The 18,289-nt window shown below is 43.7% G+C and overlaps 1 protein-coding gene across 1 annotated transcript in view; it reads right to left on the reverse strand.

The window, feature by feature from the left end:
• Positions 1-18,289, reverse strand: part of OBSCN (obscurin, cytoskeletal calmodulin and titin-interacting RhoGEF) — a 145,951-nt gene that overhangs the window by 101,150 nt on the left and 26,512 nt on the right. The window contains 11 exon segments of the mRNA XM_056484594.1: positions 533-796; positions 1,080-1,349; positions 1,806-2,072; positions 3,620-3,895; positions 4,754-5,029; positions 5,912-6,187; positions 7,458-7,733; positions 10,898-11,173; positions 11,759-12,034; positions 12,876-13,151; positions 16,039-16,311. Of these exon segments, the coding sequence (XP_056340569.1) occupies positions 533-796; positions 1,080-1,349; positions 1,806-2,072; positions 3,620-3,895; positions 4,754-5,029; positions 5,912-6,187; positions 7,458-7,733; positions 10,898-11,173; positions 11,759-12,034; positions 12,876-13,151; positions 16,039-16,311 (3,006 nt within the window).

An 18,289-nucleotide genomic window follows, 5' to 3' on the forward strand; every position in this document is an offset into this window, starting at 1 on the left:
GTCCTTGAGTGATTAAATCCTATCTTCGCCTATCCTGTGACAATTATGACAAAAGTATGTAAAAAAGAGACAAAAGTACAGGGCTATGGATGAGGCACCATTAGCTTACCCTAGAGGGAAACACCCTCAAGGAGAATATTTGCTTTTATAGTTTTTTAGACCCTGACTGAATATAAAAAGGCATTCTGAACGAGGTGGTTTGCAGAGAAAGATCAGGGCAACGGATGGCTGAAGAGGGATTTTTTTTTTTGCTAAAAAAACATATCAAGGAAAAACATGGAGCAGATCAGGGAGTGAGAGAGTAAAGAGAACAATCTTTTAAGCAGCTTAATGGTCAAAGCTGGAGGGATGAGATGGAGGCAACAGGAACCAGTCAGACATTCTCTGTTCACTGCTTAGCTGTCACCTCCTCTTGGTCATTGGTGGCCAAGCCCATGGTTTTATCCCTGTGTCCCCACGAAAATGCAGAGACCAGAATCCACCTCCAAACCCTGCCTGGGGTGTTTACGGAACTGAGGGTCACTGAACTCACTTTCCACATTGATCTTGGCTTGGGTCTTGTCGTCGGGGCTCTCGCAGCAGTAGAAGCCCCGCTCTGCGAAGGAGATGTCCTTGACCACCAAGGTGTGCTTTGTTCCCTCAGCTTTGATCTCGATTTTGTCACTGGGCTTCAGCACAATGCTGTTCCTCATCCACTTCACCTCTGCAGGCTTGGTCAGCTCTACCTCCAGGGTCACTGTCTCCCTCTCTTCAACTGTTTTGGGCTCCAGCTTCTTCTTGAAGGAGATTGAGGCCTCTGTGAGAGAGGAAATATCAGTAGGAATGTAGGAGATCCAGGAAACAGGTTTTGAAAGAAAATTAAACCAGTGGCTCATGTATCTCCAAACGCAAAGCATTCTGGGCGCCCCTGTTTAATGATGCAAAAGCAGAAATTCCCTGCTGCCAACATAATTAATTAGAGGTAAAGGCACACCAAAGAACATCATAAAATGGTTTGGGCTAGAAAGGACTTTAAAGACCACCTAAATCCAAGCAGGGTGCCACTTCCAGCCTGCCAAAGGGGCACTGCCTCCTCTTACCTCTGACTCTGAGGTTGGCTGTGCTTTCCACGCCCTCAGCACTGGCCGTGATTTCAGCAGCATCTTCCAGTGTCAGGTCAGTGATGGTGAGGCTGTGGTTGCTGTCCTTCTGAGAGATCACATATTTCTTGCTGGCTTCAATCTTGGCACCGTTCCTGAGCCAGGTGACCACAGCATCACTGGGGGAGACGGTGCACTTGAACACGGCCTCTTTTCCCTCCTCAGACACCACGCTGTTGAGGCTTGTGACGAATTTCACCACTCTGGGAGCTGATGGACAGGAGTAAAACATTCAGGAGCATGTCCTTGAGGCATGGCATGAGCACCACCTAACAGCCAAAAGCTTCCATGACTTTATGGGAAGCAGCAATCTGATTACTTACAGGAAGAGACCACAATATTAGGTCAAGACATCTCTCATATCTGAGTAAAATATGTGCATAAAGAGAGGCAAAAAAAGGTCCTATATTTTGGAAATTGAATTCCAGCCTCAAATGTAATATGAAGGTCAATATTAAGACCTTCAATATTAAGATCTGTTAAGAAACCTGAACCTAACAGGTGTAACATTCATCATGTTTTTCACAAATGGAGGCCCCATTGACACTGAGAGCGGAGTTCTGTATTTTGTTCCCTGGACACATGAGCAAATCCAGCCTTGCAGGGTTGTAACAGCTGAGGACAAAACCCAGGATATCCCTCCACACTGCCACATTAGAGACGTACGTTTGGGGGTGATGGTGACACTGCTCTTGTCATCCCTGGACTGGCAGGAATATTCTCCCTCATCCTCAGCCCGGATCCCTGTTATGGTCAGGGTTCGTTTGATCCCCTCCTCACGGATCTGGAAACGCTTGCTGGGCTTGATCTCCACCCCATTCCTGCTCCAGGTCACCTTCCCCTTGGCGTGGCTCAGCTCACAGCTCAGGGACACGCTGCCACCAATCTCGGCTTTCACGGCCTCCAGCTTCTTGGCAAACTTCACCGGGATTTCTGAGATCCAGGAGAGGGGAAAATTGTGAGGGAGGAAAAGAGAAGAAACCCGTTCTAAGAAACTGGTTCTGCCCAACATTTGAAATTTATTAATTAATTAAATGGCCCTAAATATTTGGTGCTCAAAGGAGGCAAAATTTCCAGAAATGTGGAAATTCAGGCAGATTCCTTTGATGTGGTATTTTCAGATCCCTGTCATTATAAAGGAGGAGACAGAAACAGGAGGGGAGCAAACACCAGAAGTACCCATCATAGGTTTCCATGTTCCAAACTGGCCAGCAAAAGACAAAAAACTGAAAAGCTGGAGAGCTTTGCTAGCCCATGGTGGCAGAGTAAGAAACTGGTTTCACAAAACTGGTTCTGCCAAGCTTTGGAAATAAATAAATAAATAAATAAATAAATAAATAAATAAATAAATAGAATGGCCCTAACTGCAGGAGCCTCCTGGATTCTTTGTATCAGGGTGGACGGTGTGGAACAAGACTCAAACGCTCTGTAAATGCTAAAAGCTACAGCTGCAGTTTATTATAAGAGAGCTTGCTAGGAGCTGCCCTGCACAGCCACATGCAGGTTAAAGGGATAAAAAGGGGGGAGAGAGAGAGAGAGAAGAAGGAGGGTAGAGAGAGAGAGTAAAGAGAGTAAAACGCGTAAAGAGAGAGAAGTATTAGAGTTAAGAGGAGCAAGGGGAGGGAGAGAGAGAGTAATGGGATAAAAGGGTATTGGGGTAATAGAAGAGGGAGAGGAAAAGTGGGAGAAGAGAAGGAAAGAAGAGTAAAGAGTAAAGAGTAAAAAGAGTAAAGAGTAAAAAGAGTAAAGAGTAAAGAGTAAAGAGTAAAGAGTAAAGAGTAAAGAGTAAAGAGTAAAGAGTAAAGAGTAAAGAGTAAAGAGTAAAGAGACCGACTTCCCGTTTGTAATAGAGTAAATCTTTTTCCATAAAGAATATACTAATTTCTAAGAACCAATCTAATACAAAATACAAATTCTATAGCATTTACATGCAGCCTATAGGAATCCTTATATTAGCATAATGTGTGACATTCTAAACTCTAAGATCTAATCTTTGGGTGCTGGATAGTCTTTTGTGTCTTTTGGCCTTGCCCTCTGGCTGAGAGCATTGTTTTGCCAAGAGTGCATTAGCTTCAGCAGGCCATCCTATTTTCATGGTTATTTAGTAACTAGGGCTTTCCTGTTTTACCTTCCCTAACACCTAACTATTTTGTGCTCAGGGGAGACAAAAATCTGACCAGAAATGTGGAAATGCAGGCAGATTCCTTTGATGTGGTATTTTCAGATCCCCGTCATTATATAAGGAGGATACAAAAACAGGAGGGCAGCAAATATCAGAAATACCCATCAAAGGTTTCCATATTTCAAACTGGCCAGCAAAAGACAAAAAGTGGAAATCTGGAAGCTGGAGAACTTTGCTGGCCCATAATAGGGCATCCAGAGAAGATGCAAGGTTGGAACAGTTTTCAGAAGAGTTTGGGTTTCACCTCCACCCCACCATGAGGGATGTTGGGTTGAGCCACACCCTGGGCACTGCTCACCTTTCACCTGCACCCTGAATTCCTGCTTGTCATGCTTTGTCTGGCAGGTGTAGAGGGCAGAGTCTGTGCTCTCAGCTGCAGTCACTGTCAGTGTCCTGGATGCCCCCTCGCTCTTGATCACACATTTCTTGCTCGCCTTGATTTCTGTGCCATCCTTGAACCACCTCACTGCAGCGGTTTCAGGAGTGACTGAGGTTGTCAGCGTGATGTTTTCGTGTTCTTGAACAACAAGAGGCTCTTTCTGGACAACTTTATTTTCAAATTTAGCCTCTGGTTCTAGAAAAGACAATAAGCCAGGAAAATTAAGAGCTTTATGCTCAAATCCTTGACACAGCAGTTTTATATTGCTCTCTCTTCAGGACTCACACCACCTGCTCATTCATAACCTGTAATAATCCAGGGAATATGGCTGAATATTTGTGGCTGATATAATCTTTTCCTAAGAGGGAAGAAAGAAAATGATCTCTCAGACAACTCAGAATTTCTGCTTAGAAAAGAAGCAGAGGAAAGGAAATGCAAATACTTCTATTTTATGTGCAGCCCCTAAAAAACTTGTTTCTTAGAAGTAAAATTACGTATATAATTCTTCTCCTTTTTAGAATTTTGGATAAAATTAAGGAGAGACAATAATAGGCTGAATTTATAGCCTGTTTTCTATTTGCTCCACTGGCAGCAGTGCTGGAACTCAATCTTTAAGGCTCCTTCCAGCCCAAACCATTCTGATTCCAGTCCCTTCTTCTTGGCCTCCTTTCTATCTTGTACAACCCTTTGCCACAAAATCAGGCTTTTTTGGGGCACACACAACCAGCAGATGAGGTTTTCTGAGTCACTTTTCTCCATAGCTCCACCGCTGCTCTTCAAAATTTCCCACTTCTACTTCCAGCTGCCCACCACTGAAGGAGGTTGGGTGATAAGGTGTGTGAAAGAGAGAAGCAAAAAGCTGTGCAGCATTTCCAGACCCCCAAAAAAGTCGAAATTTCCCACTTCTACACTGCTAGATTAAGAATTAATGTGCCATGTGGCTCACTGGTGTTGCTCCAAGGGAGACAGTGGCTGGACCAAGGCTGCTGTGAATATCCAGTTTTCCTCTAAGCCACAGCAACTGGTTCTTTACACCACAAAGTGAGCACTCACCAGTTGGCTCCAGTTTGAAGGTCAGCCTCTGGCCTGCAGCCTCACAGATGTATTCCCCAGCATCCTTCTTCTCCAGCTGCTCCACCACCAGGCGCCGGGATTTGCCCACGGTCTCTATTTTGAATTTCCGAGAGGAAATGAGCAGTTTCCCATCCTTGTACCACTTCACTTCTGTTGTATCCTGTGCCACCTCACACATGAGGGTGGCACTTTCTGTCAGGACAGCCTTCACCTCCTTCTGGACCTTTTCTTGGTTTATAAATGCAGGTTTGGGCTCTGAGCACAGAAAAAGAAGAAAATCTTTGAGGGCTTGAGATTAATCTTACAAATTTTTGTGGAGAGGTTTGGAAAATATTTAGGTTGTCACTTGCCAAAACCAGCTGCCATTACTGAGCAATGTCTACCCTTCTGTGGGATAGAGCTGCCACTTGGAAAATTGGGAACTAAGAGCCTAAGAATGGAAATGACCAAGAGAAGCCTTGACATCAACCCTATGGTTGCAAGTCACCAGGTAAAAATATATTTCATTCAAACTTTCCCAAAGAACATGCTATAAGCTCCCAGATTCCTTTTATTTAAGATCTCAGACACGGTAAAGCAATTTCTTGGAATATTTCACATTAAAATTTAGCACTTGGCAGAAATAGTAAGATATCTCAAAAGACTGAGAGCTCAATTACACAACAGACCAAATTCAGAAAAAGTGCTGTTTACAGCTCCTCTTGAGATCTGCTGCTGACACCATAAATGACAAAACATATTCCAGCCTCTAAGTCTTCCAAAATGGGCTTGGATGTTTAACAAGGAAATGATTCCTTAATGGTTCTTTCCTTTCAAGAGGCTCAATGGATAAGAATCACCTTTGGGATCTCAGGAATGGGAGTGACCTGAATAATATTAATTATTTCTATTATATTTAAACTGCAACTATAAAACCCACTAAGAATGAGACAGAACTCATGCTGTGTGTATTTGGCTAAGTCCAAATATTCCCATTTCTTTCATAACACAAATCCAGGTAACCAAGTACAGAAAATCAGGTGAATCCTGCAGGCTACAACAAAACCCAGACTATTGCAACCGAGTCATGGTGGATCAGTTATTTCAATTATTGCTTTACTGGCTTCCACTGAATTCTGACAAAGAATCTTCTCCTACCTGTGACATCAATCCTGAAGGTGAGTTTTTGGCCAGCAGCCTCACAGCTGTACTCCCCTGCATCTTTCTTCTCCACCTGTCCCACCACCAGACGACGCGATTTGCCCTCCGACTCCACCTTGAATTTCTTGCTGGAGGTGATGAGTTTCCCATCCTTGTACCACTTCACCTCTGTTTTCTCCTGGGCCACCTCGCAGCTCAGCGTGGCATTTTCTGATAGTGCAGCCTTCACCTCTTTCTGCACCTTCTCCTTGTTTGTAAACACAACTTCTGGCTCTGGAAGGAGACAGAAATTCAGAGTATTAGCAGCACTATTCAAACTGGATTTTTGGTTTTTTACATTTTTATACATTTTATTTTGGTGAGTGAAGTCACTGTGCAGACTTCCTATAGTTCCTCATCATTACCCTACTTTGAAATTCACTGAAAATCAGTTGCTTTGGGGAGTTCTTTTGATTTCATCAACATCTGAGGATGAAGAGGTGCAATCAATTCTCTTTTTTATGCCCTGCTCCTCCACAGATGGGTAGCTCCTAAAGGTTTTCAAGAATTGAGTCCCATCTTCCTATTCACATTCCCTGTCATTACCATCTACTGAATTTTTAACATTTGAATTACATCAAGTTCCACTGAAGCAGTCATTCTCTGGCAGTCCAAACATTTCTTTCATTTCCACCACTACCTTTCTCCAAAATCTGCAGAAAGTAACATATCCCAAAATCCAGCAGCACTAAGGTGGATGAGAGCTGTCAGAATTATGTTTGCTTTAAGAGGACAAGCATTAAATTGCCAACCAACCCAAGAGTTGCAGCTTACTTTGCCAACAAAAGCAAAGAGTGTTGAGAAACAAACTGTGAGCCTTTTTTACGCCTGTAACTTTACTTTTATTTCCCAACTGTTGTCAAGATGTGTCATCCCAGAACCATGTTTTTCTAATGAATGAAAATTACCCAGCTTCTATGGTATTTGCACCATGCCATGATCAAAACTAAATCTAATTCAGGAACTCTTCAATTTGCTTTAAATTCATTGAGATGCAGCTGAGGGATGTTAAGGTTGAAACCTGTCCTTGATATCATGATGAAAAGAGCTGGTTTCCTCATCTCCTGCTTCTAAGAACAGTTTTAGCATTTCTACCCAGTGACAGAGGCCACCATATAAAGGCTTCCTCTACAATAAACTATATTTCAAAAGGAGCTTTCTCAAGAGAATGCCTGATTTGCTGCACCCTTTAATTTCTCCAGCAGTTACTGAATTCTCAGTTTGCTATCAGTGCATCGTCCCAAGATTCCCAGGGAAATTCCCCAGTGACCTTCAGCCTGACCTGAGTTTGGGCTACTGAAATCCACTGCATGCTTAATTTCTAAAAAAATGAAGACAGATCTAACAGTGTGGACACAATTTCATGAGTAAACCAGTGCCACTTAAGTGCTGGCTCAGTCTCTGTTGAGGTGGAGTTTGACAAGCCATGTACATTTTTTCAGGGTGAAAAACGGGGATTTCAGTTTTTCAGGATATCAAACAGGGATGCAGCACATTCTCTCACCTGTGACATGGATCCTGAAGGTGAGCTTTTGGCCAGCAGCCTCACAGCTGTACTCCCCTGCATCTTTCTTCTCCACCTGTCCCACCACCAGACGACGCGATTTGCCCTCCGACTCCACCTTGAATTTCTTGCTGGAGGTGATGAGTTTCCCATCCTTGTACCACTTCACCTCTGTTTTCTCCTGGGCCACCTCGCAGCTCAGCGTGGCATTTTCTGATAGTGCAGCCTTCACCTCTTTCTGCACCTTCTCCTTGTGGACAAAGGCATCTTCTGCTTCTGAAATAGAGAATGAAAAGGGGAAAATATTTAAGATACAAAAATCTTGTATGGGGTGCAGATGTTCTGCAGGATCTCAGACTTGGCAGTGCTGGTTGCCCCACTGGACATGATGATCTTAAAGGTCTTTTCTAACATAAATAATTCAATATTAAACTCTTGTAAGTAACACAGCTTTGCATCTAAATAAAAGCAATGTACCCTCAAAATACAGTCCATGTAATTATCATCCCTCTCTGACTTGTTGTCATGAACAGCTCAACCACTCAATTTGCAAATTTCTTATAATGCATATAAAAATTAAATTCCCTCGTGTCTTTATGATATTTCTACTCCCCACATATGCAACGTGCAAAATGTAGCACAATGGTGAGTTGCCACCTCCACTATCAAATTATTTAGAGGATTTTACCAGGTATTTTAGATCAAAATTGCTCAGAAAATACTTTGTAACCCAATCCCAAAGAGAGGACAAAGACACAGTTCTCAATATGGAAAAGTATTTGATGAGTATTACATATAAAACTGAGATATAAAATTTGAAGTGTATTTTTATTTCCTAAAAACACCCTGTGATTTTCCAGCAAACTGGCCTCCTGACAGGAGGGTGCAGCCATGGGGAAGTTGTGTCCTGCAGGGAGCAACACAGAGCAGAAATCCCTTAGGGGCTCTGAATTTGAGCTGCTGTGTTTATATTGGCTGTAGGAGGGGTGTGAGGTGTCATTGTCATTTAGAAGGCACATGGGCTATGCTGGGTGATGCAAAGCTCCTCAAAGGGACATGTCAGCAGCATTTGGACATCTGAAAGGGCTCAGGCACACACCAAGCTTTGCACTCAAGACTGATTGGAAAAATATTAATATTTAAACTCCCATCTACAACTTTGAGTGTGAATATGCAGTGTATTCAATAGGTTATAAAACAAGTCTGTGTCAATGAGGGCTGTATTTAAAATATCAGGCTAGCAGGGCAGGAATATTCCAGACTCATCTCACTTGTCCTTTCCATTCTTGACCTTTCTTATAAACCATTTTTATACTGATAAGAAGTGCAACTGAAACTTTCAATCAGCTTCCAAGGTGATTTACACCAGTTGATAACTTCTTTGAGAAACTTATTTCAAATTTAAACAACTATTCAGTGAAGATGACATTTCCAACCCTAAATGAAACTGGTTAGTGAAGATTCAGTGGAAATGAGGAAAAATATTTTCAGGACAGGAAACTTTCAGTGATTTAAAATACGGATTTCACTGCAGAACCCTGAATCCTGAAATACTGAAATTTCAAAATCAACTCTTTTTCTACACGTCCAACTCAGCTCCAAGATGTTCAGCAGCTGATTATTTTTACATGAAGCCAAAAACCCACAGTGGCAGCCCAAAACCCAACAGTGAGCATCTAACCTTCAACCTGTCCTTAAACAGGGAAGGCTTTGGGCTACGAGCACAGGAGCCCTGAAAAGCCTCCCAAGAGCAATGGCACCAGGATAAATTAAGACCCAGAAATCCTCTGCACTCTGGGATAAACTAGCAAGAGAAGGATCTCTGCTGCAGAAGAGCCAACCACTCTGAGTACGCATAATCCCTGCTGGCTTTCACACTGGATCGTTTTCCACCAGGGCTGGCCTTGCACGTCGTGTTACAGTTGTTCCCATGAGGAATACAGCAACAGTAGCTAAGGCAGGCTGCAGGCACAGGGCAAGGGGTCACATTACCCTGTGCCACCATGAGGCCACCCAGCTGGAACGAGAGCTGGAAACCTCTCAGCTAAGGCAGGCAGCTCCCCCAGAGAGAGACATTCACATTTAAACCACTAAACTTCTGTTTTCTCACTACAACGCTAGAATCAGTGTCAGCAGCCAGCAATTAATTTGGTTTATAACAGTTTTGCCCAGAGAAGCTGTGGCTGCTCCATCTCTGGAAGTATTCCAGGCCAGCTTGGATGGGGCTTGGAGTGCCCTGGGATGGTGGGAGGTGTCCCTGCCCATGGCAAGGTGATTTTAGGGTCTCTCCCAACTCAAATTACTCTGTGTTTTTATGATAGTCTATCAATGTCCATGTTAAATTTTCTCTGAAGACACCTCTCAAATCTATCTTTACTTATCCTTCCTTACCCATCCTCCACTGAAACTGGCAGCTCCCTCAGCCAAAGAATGAGTTACACAAAGAATGAAAAAGAGCCAAAATGCCCCAGCTCACAGCCCAGGTACCCCCACGCAGAGCAGAGTCATGAGATTCCCAACACAGTTGTTCCTCTACACAGATGATAAAATGCCAAATTGCTGTTTGGTGCTATAAGAAAATAGAGGTGAAAATTGCTTCCCTGTTCTGATCATCTCTGCATATGAGAAAAAATTTTAAGATTAAAAAAGAAAGATTTGGCTGTAAAGACAGTGGAATGCTATGAATATTAATTTTAAAAACAGACAACAAAACCTTTCTTAATAACCAATTCAGAAACGACCTCTGAGAATATAGCTGGTGTCCATTACATAAAACTCACCAGATAAAAATAAAATATACTGAGACTAAAGAAACTACAGAGTCATTTAGGCTGGAAAAGACCTGGAAGATCACTGAGTCCTGCTGTGCCCCCAGCACTGCCAGGTCCATTACTGACCATGCCCCCAAGTGCCACATCCACATAGATTTAAATTCCCCCAGGGATGAAAACTCCACCACTTCCCTGGGCAGCCTGTTCCAATGCCTGACAAACTTTTTGGTTAAGAATTTTTACTAATATCATACCTAAACCTCTGGTGGAACTTGATTCCATACACTCTTGTCCTATCACTTGCAAAAAAACCTGTCCTACCACTTGCAAAAAAAGAAGGAAAAAAGGAAAACGGTGATTTTCATGGAAGAATACCCATAACAGGAGGAGGAATACCAGCACTGGTGATCAAACTGAAAGAGATTTTTTTAACATAGTGTCTGCTATAAAGAAATCTTGTTCACTTCCTCAGCAGAAGAGACGTAAAGAGAGGTGAGGAGCTGACATGAACAGGTCAGGTCCAGATCTGCCCAGTCCTAGACAACCTCATTGAAACAGCAGCATCAGAAAGAACTTTAACAGCTTTTCTAATATTGTCAGAGAAAATGGGGGGAAACACCCAGATACCAAGAAAAGCCAATGAAATACAAACCAAAATGTGTTTCCCACCTGTGACATGGATCCTGAAGGTGAGTTTTTGGCCAGCAGCCTCACAGCTGTACTCCCCTGCATCTTTCTTCTCCACCTGTCCCACCACCAGACGACGCGATTTGCCCTCCGACTCCACCTTGAATTTCTTGCTGGAGGTGATGAGTTTCCCATCCTTGTACCACTTCACCTCTGTTTTCTCCTGGGCCACCTCGCAGCTCAGTGTGGCATTTTCTGATAGTGCAGCCTTCACCTCTTTCTGCACTTTGTCCTTGTTAATAAATGCATCCTCTGCTTCTGTGGAGTGGGAGAAGTATTTTAAAAATCACACATAAGTTGATGCTGTCCAAAGTGACCAAGCCTAAATAAAAAACACGACAAATTCCATTTCTCTGGCATTTTTTTAGTGCTCAGACAGGACATGGGTCTTTCTCATACCTGAGGACAACACATCAGCTATTTCTGAGAAAAACGATCCAGTGCCTCAGGAATTCAGCTTCTACCCATCTCTACAAGAAATCATTGCTTTGTTCCATAATGTAATGGATAAATAAATACCAAATCTCATTTGCCACTGGGAGCCATATGGAAGCCTTGCTCATTCCAGGAGACCTGGTTTCCTACTTCTTCCAGACATTTTTCCTACATGTCTGGAGACAACCTTACCCTTATTCCTAGAAATGACAATGGAATGGAAACCTGTTTATCTTCCTATTACTGGGAAATCAGAAAACACCAAGGGGCACTGAGGGGAATTCATTCCCTGGTTGTCAGCATCAACGTGACAGTGGATGGGTGGTTGATTTCCATCACTACCCAAAAAAGTTTTAGGCTGCACAGACATTGAAACTCTTTCTGTGATGAGAATGAACAATCTCCTACCTGTGACATGGATCCTGAAGGTGAGTTTTTGGCCAGCAGCCTCACAGCTGTACTCCCCTGCATCTTTCTTCTCCACCTGTCCCACCACCAGACGACGCGATTTGCCCTCCGACTCCACCTTGAATTTCTTGCTGGAGGTGATGAGTTTCCCATCCTTGTACCACTTCACCTCTGTTTTCTCCTGGGCCACCTCACAGCTCAGCGTGGCATTTTCTGATAGTGCAGCCTTCACCTCTTTCTGCACCTTCTCCTTGTTTGTAAACACAACCTCTGGCTCTGTAAGGAAACCCCAACAGTCACATGCAGCTTTTTGAAGTCATTATCTCTGGAGTTTAATTAAGTTCCTCCTATTTCACTCTACTTGCCCCAACAGGTAATATCATGAGGGGCCATTACTGCACCTTCATCTCTGTCTTGCTAAAAGGTGAATAGGAATGGGAATTTTATCGGAATCCTGGGGTAATGTTAAAAAGTCACAGCTTTAGGACAGATTTAAATGGAGGACTTGGAACATCAACTTGCATTGCCTGAACCCTCCTTCCTCTTCTCTCTTTTTCTCTCCCTATGTCTCTCCAAAGTTCCAGTGAATCAGAAGAGAACAGAACCTGCATCCTCATGTCCAGAAACCATTGCTCTATCTCTGCCTATTTGGGACAATTCCATTGTTCCCCATCTAATCATGGAATGCTTTGTTGGAAGGGACCTTAAAGACCATCACACTCCAAACCACCTGCCATGGGCAGGGACACCTTCCACTAGACCACATTTCTCCAAGCCTCATCCAACATTTGAGAGATGGGAACTATTCAGAGCTCTTCAAACACCTTCCTCTTCATCCATCCCTCTGCTACAGCCTCACTCTATTTTCCTGTGGGAGTTTCTCTGCAGACACATCAGCTAATTGTGAGAGGAGAAGGAATTTTCATCCTTTCCTATTTTTTTTTTGTAGCCACAACTAGGGATGGATGCAGAACCACGTGTATGAAATATTGTTATGAAAACCCAAGAAAAATTGAGTATGAGGCTGAGATCTTTCACCCTGAGTAGATTGTGAGATGCAAGACACCGCTCAAAATGGAATTCTCCTCCAGCTTTGGAATTCCTGGCAGTTTCTCACCTCTGACTTTGACTTGGAATGTTGTTCTGTCGTCCTTTGTCTCACAGGTGTAGCTGCCTTGGTCTTGCTGTGTCACCCTCCTGACGATGAGCCTGCGTTGTGTCCCCTGGCTGACCATGGTTGTCCTCTGGTCCTGCTTCAGCTCAGCCTCACCCTTCCTCCACACCACGGCCCCACCTGCAGCTGACACCTCACACACCAGCTCCAGGCTTTCTGAAGGGCTGACTGAAACTTCTGGAGGCGTTTTGGGCTTGTTGACAAAAGTAACAGCTTCATCTGGAGTGGAAAAGAGAAAACAGTTGATGCCTTGGTGCAGGTTTATCAAAGTCAGGATACAGTAATTATTGATTGTAATTCCATTATCACACAGCTGATGCCTCTGACAGATGGTGCAAACCCCTGTGATCTTCAGATAATTGCTCTCAATTACAGTGAAATCCCCTTCATCTGCCCTACTTCCTACTGGATCTTTTAAATCAAGCTGAGATGCCCTCAAGTTGCTCACACTTCATTTACCACCCCTTGATCCTGATGTCAAACAAGCCCTGGGGGATATGTGTTGATGTCTGAGGGCAGAAACAGCTTTGAAAATACTGGGAAGTGTCAGAAAATCTAGTTAGAGGTGATGAAAACCCTTTTTTAAGAGTTTCTGAGCCCATTCCTGCAGCTCCCTACTCACAGTATCAGTCCTACTGGACTAATTCTTCTCCAGGCCAGGGCACACATGAGATAATCTCATTGATAAAATATTCTCCAACTTCCAGTTAGGAAAAAGCTCTGAGCAGCCTGGTCTAGTGGAATATAGGCAGGGAGTTGGAAGGAGATGGTTTTTAAGGCCCTTTCCAACCCAAACCATTTCATATTTCTGCTAATATAGGAGTCAATAATCTCATATCTTTTGGCTGAAACTGATCTTCCCAGCAAAGGACTCAGAACTGCTCACACAGCTCAGCTGAGGTTCCTGCATGGGTAGCTCAGCTCAAGCCCTGCTGACAGCACAGATATGGACTGTGCAAACAGCCACACAGAGTATTTGTCATGTAGGCAGCAACAGCACAGCAATTTTATCAATTAATGCTCTTTGCAAGTGTCTTTGTAAAGGTAAAAGTAAGGTAATCAAGTGAAGACAGAGACCTTGGTGTGAAATGTGAGCAAACCTCCTCAGCCCACGCTGTCCCTAAGCTGAGGAGCAATATTGGGTGGGCACATCAGGTATTTCAGAGCCTGTGCTCCATCAGGGCAGCCCTGGCCTGAAGAACAGGCTGAGGGCTGTCACCCAGAGCCAGCCTCAGCTCAGTATTGCATTTCCTTAGCAGCAACTGCTGCTTTCAGTCACTGAGCATCCCAAGGACAATTGCCATGCCAGGCAAGAATTTAATTAAAGTTTGCATTCACCAGGACTGACACACTCTCCAACAATTAGCTGACCACAGGAGGCTGTTCAGAGTTGTTGGGGTATCTCAGAGTGATTCCCTGCCCTGAGACCACTAACTGAGTGTGCAGTGCAGCTCCTCAGCACTCTGGAAAATTTTTATGGTGACACATGAAACAAGGAGGAAGCTGCCCTGGCTAAGGTGCTGTTAACAGGTTGTAACTCAGACCTTGCACAGCAAAAAGTTTGTGGGGATAGGACATGGCATAATGGCTTCAAACTGCCAGAGGGCAGGGTTGGATGGGATATTAAGAAAAAATTGTTCCCTGTGAGGGTGGTGATGCCCTGGCACAGGTTCCCAGAGAAGCTGTGGCTGTCCCTGGATCCCTGGAAATGTCCAAGACCTGGCTGGACAGGACTTGGAGCAACCTGGAATAGTGGAAAGCGTCCCTGCCTATGGCAGGGGGTGGAATGGGATGATCTTTAAGAGCCCTTCCAACCCAAACCTTTCTGTGATTCTATGATTTTGCCTCTGCAATGCCATAGGAGTTACAGGTGAGATTCACCCAACCTGCCCATGGCCAGCAAAAAGTTTATACCCAGCTCAGGCAATCCTCTATACCTGATGCTCAGACAAAGGCACAACCAGAACACTTCTAAAATCCATCTTAGCTCTTATCAGACAGTATAAATCAGATTGCATGAAATTGTCTTTTGAGGGGTCAGTTTGAGCAGAGCCTGACTGGCTCTTTCAGACCAGTTTCTCAATGGGTAAAGTCAGGGACTGGGAAATAGACTCCAAGAAAAATTGCATAATGTTGGATTCTCAGAAGAGAACTGGAGGTGAGATGCAGAATGAATTCCTGAGCAAACACCAGCTGGAAGCTGGAAGCACTCCCTCCAGCTCACTAAATCCTGCAGCAATCCCTCAAGACAAGTGCTGTCCTAAATTAATCAGCTCTGCTGAGTCTTTAGTTAGCTCATGGGCAGCATCAAAGTAACCTGGATATTCTGTTACAGGTCACAAGCACTCAGTTGTGACTTCCAGGAGAAGCTTTCAGGAGAAAGCTTAAAATTTCAATCTTAAATTTAGGACCAGGTTAAAAATTAGGCTCCAAGCACAAGCCAGAAAACCCCATTTGGAAGAAAAGTTCCCACAAACATGCAACTAGAATCAGTCGAATTTCACAGATATTGAATTTCACAAGATGAGTTCTTGTGTCATTTTATACTCTGGCTCCATCCTGGGCTGGAATGCAGTGGTGACAAGCATTTCTCTTCTGGGCTTGACCTGAGCACCACGTGCTTTGTGTGATGGGCACGTGGCATGGACTGGTGGAGTCACAGCAGCACAGAGAGTGTTCTCTGAGACCACAGCATCCTCTGGGAAGAGCAGGAGGTGTTTCACTCCCAAAATCAGGAATTCTGCTTGACAAAGGCTTCCACAGCAAGACTTTGCACCCCTGGCTGAGGTGGTGCTAAGATGATGCACACACTGAGCTAAAGGATTAAAGGCCAGGTGTGGCTGCCAGCTGTTAAGCCAGCATCATGTTTGGGTTGTGCTCCAGCCCTAGAAAAAGCTTCAGCTGACTCAGATAAATCCCAGCATCATTATATTATTTGCCCATACTCCTGGTTTGCATCAGGATCACAACAAGGGTCAGAATCTTTCAAAGTGTAGTGCAACCTTGGACCAAAAATCTGCCAATTTATACAGCTGGACAAGTCTAAAGAACAAACTCCTGCATTTCTCACACAGACTCTGATCCCATACCTGCAGCACAAACTCACCTGAGACTTTTAAATCAAAAGTAAGGGTGTCATCCCCAATTTTGCAGGTGTAAGTTCCTTCATCTTCTTTTGTCACAGCTGAAGCCACAAGCTTGTGCAGTTTCCCTTTGTCTTCCACAGTGAATTTCTTGCTGGCTGTGATTTCCTTCCCATCTTTGTACCACTTCACCATGATGTTGGCCTCAGAGGTCTCAGACACAAACTCAGCCTGTTTCCCAGCAATGGCCTTGACAACTCCTCCAGTTTTCTCTTTGTTTATGAAGTTTGCAAGTGCTGAAACAAAACACAGGCACAGCTCTGGTAAAGAGTTCTGTGCACAGCAACAAAAATGTACATTGACATCTACATTAGGTATTCCTTTATCATAATACCAAATCTATTGATTTAATTATGGATCTAATTACTAGATTCCAAGACAGAAGCAGATAAATTTCCAACCATATTCCTCATTATTCCATGTCCAAAAAGCAGAGCACATAGATGGCACAAGAGGCTGAGTGAAGAAGAAGCCCCAGGAAACAGGGCTTTAAAATAATATCTTAAAGAGAGGTGAGGAAAGAAACAAAGTGGAGATAAAGCCAAAAAGGTAATACAATCATTATCTTGTAACCACCTGGCAAATAAATTAGCTCAAAAGAGGTTAAAATATAGCCTAGCTAAATTAAATTACATAAAATTAATAATCTATATGGATATATCATAGGACCAAAATGAAAAGAAATTTATTCCTGGAAATTAACTGGAGCATAGTAAACAAACAATAAATCTGGCATAATTTTAACATGGAGTGAAATAATTGAGTCACCAATTGCCTCAAAGCAAAAGATTCAAACCCCCACCAATATCCAAGCTGAAACCATGGGATGGGATGGGATGGGATGATGGGATGGGATGATGGGATGGGATGATGGGATAATGGGATGGGATAATGGGATGGGATAATGGGATGGGATAATGGGATGGGATAATGGGATGGGATAATGGGATGGGATGATGGGATGGGATGATGGGATGGGATGGGATGATGGGATGATGGGATGGGATGGGATGATGGGATGATGGGATGGGATGATGGGATGGGATGATGGGATGGGATGGGATGGGATGGGATGGGATGGGATGGGATGGGATGGGATGGGAAGGGAAAAGGGAAAAAAAGGGAAAAGGGAAAAAAAGGGAAAAGGGAAGGCACTGCTAAGACATTCCTACCCCAGCATACCCCAGAAACTCAGTCCACAGGTTCAAAGTTGTAGGAGGAAGGAGGAGATGAGTTCATTCATTCACCTTTCCCTTCCTCAGAAAACCAGAGTGAAAAATACAACCAGGGCAGCCCTGAGGAGACGTCTCAGATGTCCCTGGTCACCAAGGGAGGTCATGTGCCAGAGGGTGCCTGGCACATGGAGCTCAGGGCAGAGCAGTGACAAATGGCAAGTGCATTTCTGGCTGGTCTGGGCAGGAGGCCCAGGCAGTGACACAGTGGCCCTGGCTCAGCACAGTGGCCCCTGGGCAGCCACGTGATGCCCATGTGCCATTTACAGCTGACCTGCTCCTCAAATGGTTCCCAGCTCCCTGAGGCTGATAAGAGGTGTTGGTGATGGAAGGTAAAATGTTGGTACAGCATTTGTGAGCCTCATCCCACAAGGATGAGAGGTGATGCTCCAGGAATCAAGCTGTAAACAGCAGACATTTAAATTGTTGGAAATGCTACAAAATCACAGCTTGTCAAGGCCAATTTTAAAATAATAAATTAATTACTCATTTGGTAGTCACAGTACAGTGAAAAACCCAAGGAAACAGCCTTCAAGTAATTCAATTAAATGTGGGTAGAATTGTCAGCATGAAAAATGATGCTAAAGAGGGAGAGCAAGAGAGAAAAAAATCAAAATTAAGAGCAGGTGCCAGTTGTAGACAGAAATTCCTCTATATATAGATTTAGTCACATTTTAATTTTTTTTTCAGCTCTCCTCAAGTTTGCTCTTTGAAACAACCAAACAAGTTGTCAAATGTGAAAAATGCCACAAAACTCTCAGGCTTTGTTTGCCTTTGCCCAGGGAGAAAGGAATTAAAGTGTTTTTTTTAAAGGACTGTATCACCACTCAGCATCTCAACAGACTGGGGGTAGCACAGAAGATGTAAAAAAGATAACAACCATTAATGACCAATAATAAACATAAACTCCAGGCATCACCCCTGGCATGAGAAAATATCAATAAGAGAATGAAGAATAAGAGCCCTTATTAGCATTGAAGGT

The sequence above is a fragment of the Oenanthe melanoleuca genome, chromosome 2 (assembly GCF_029582105.1).
Source record: "Oenanthe melanoleuca isolate GR-GAL-2019-014 chromosome 2, OMel1.0, whole genome shotgun sequence".
Taxonomy (NCBI): domain Eukaryota; kingdom Metazoa; phylum Chordata; class Aves; order Passeriformes; family Muscicapidae; genus Oenanthe; species Oenanthe melanoleuca.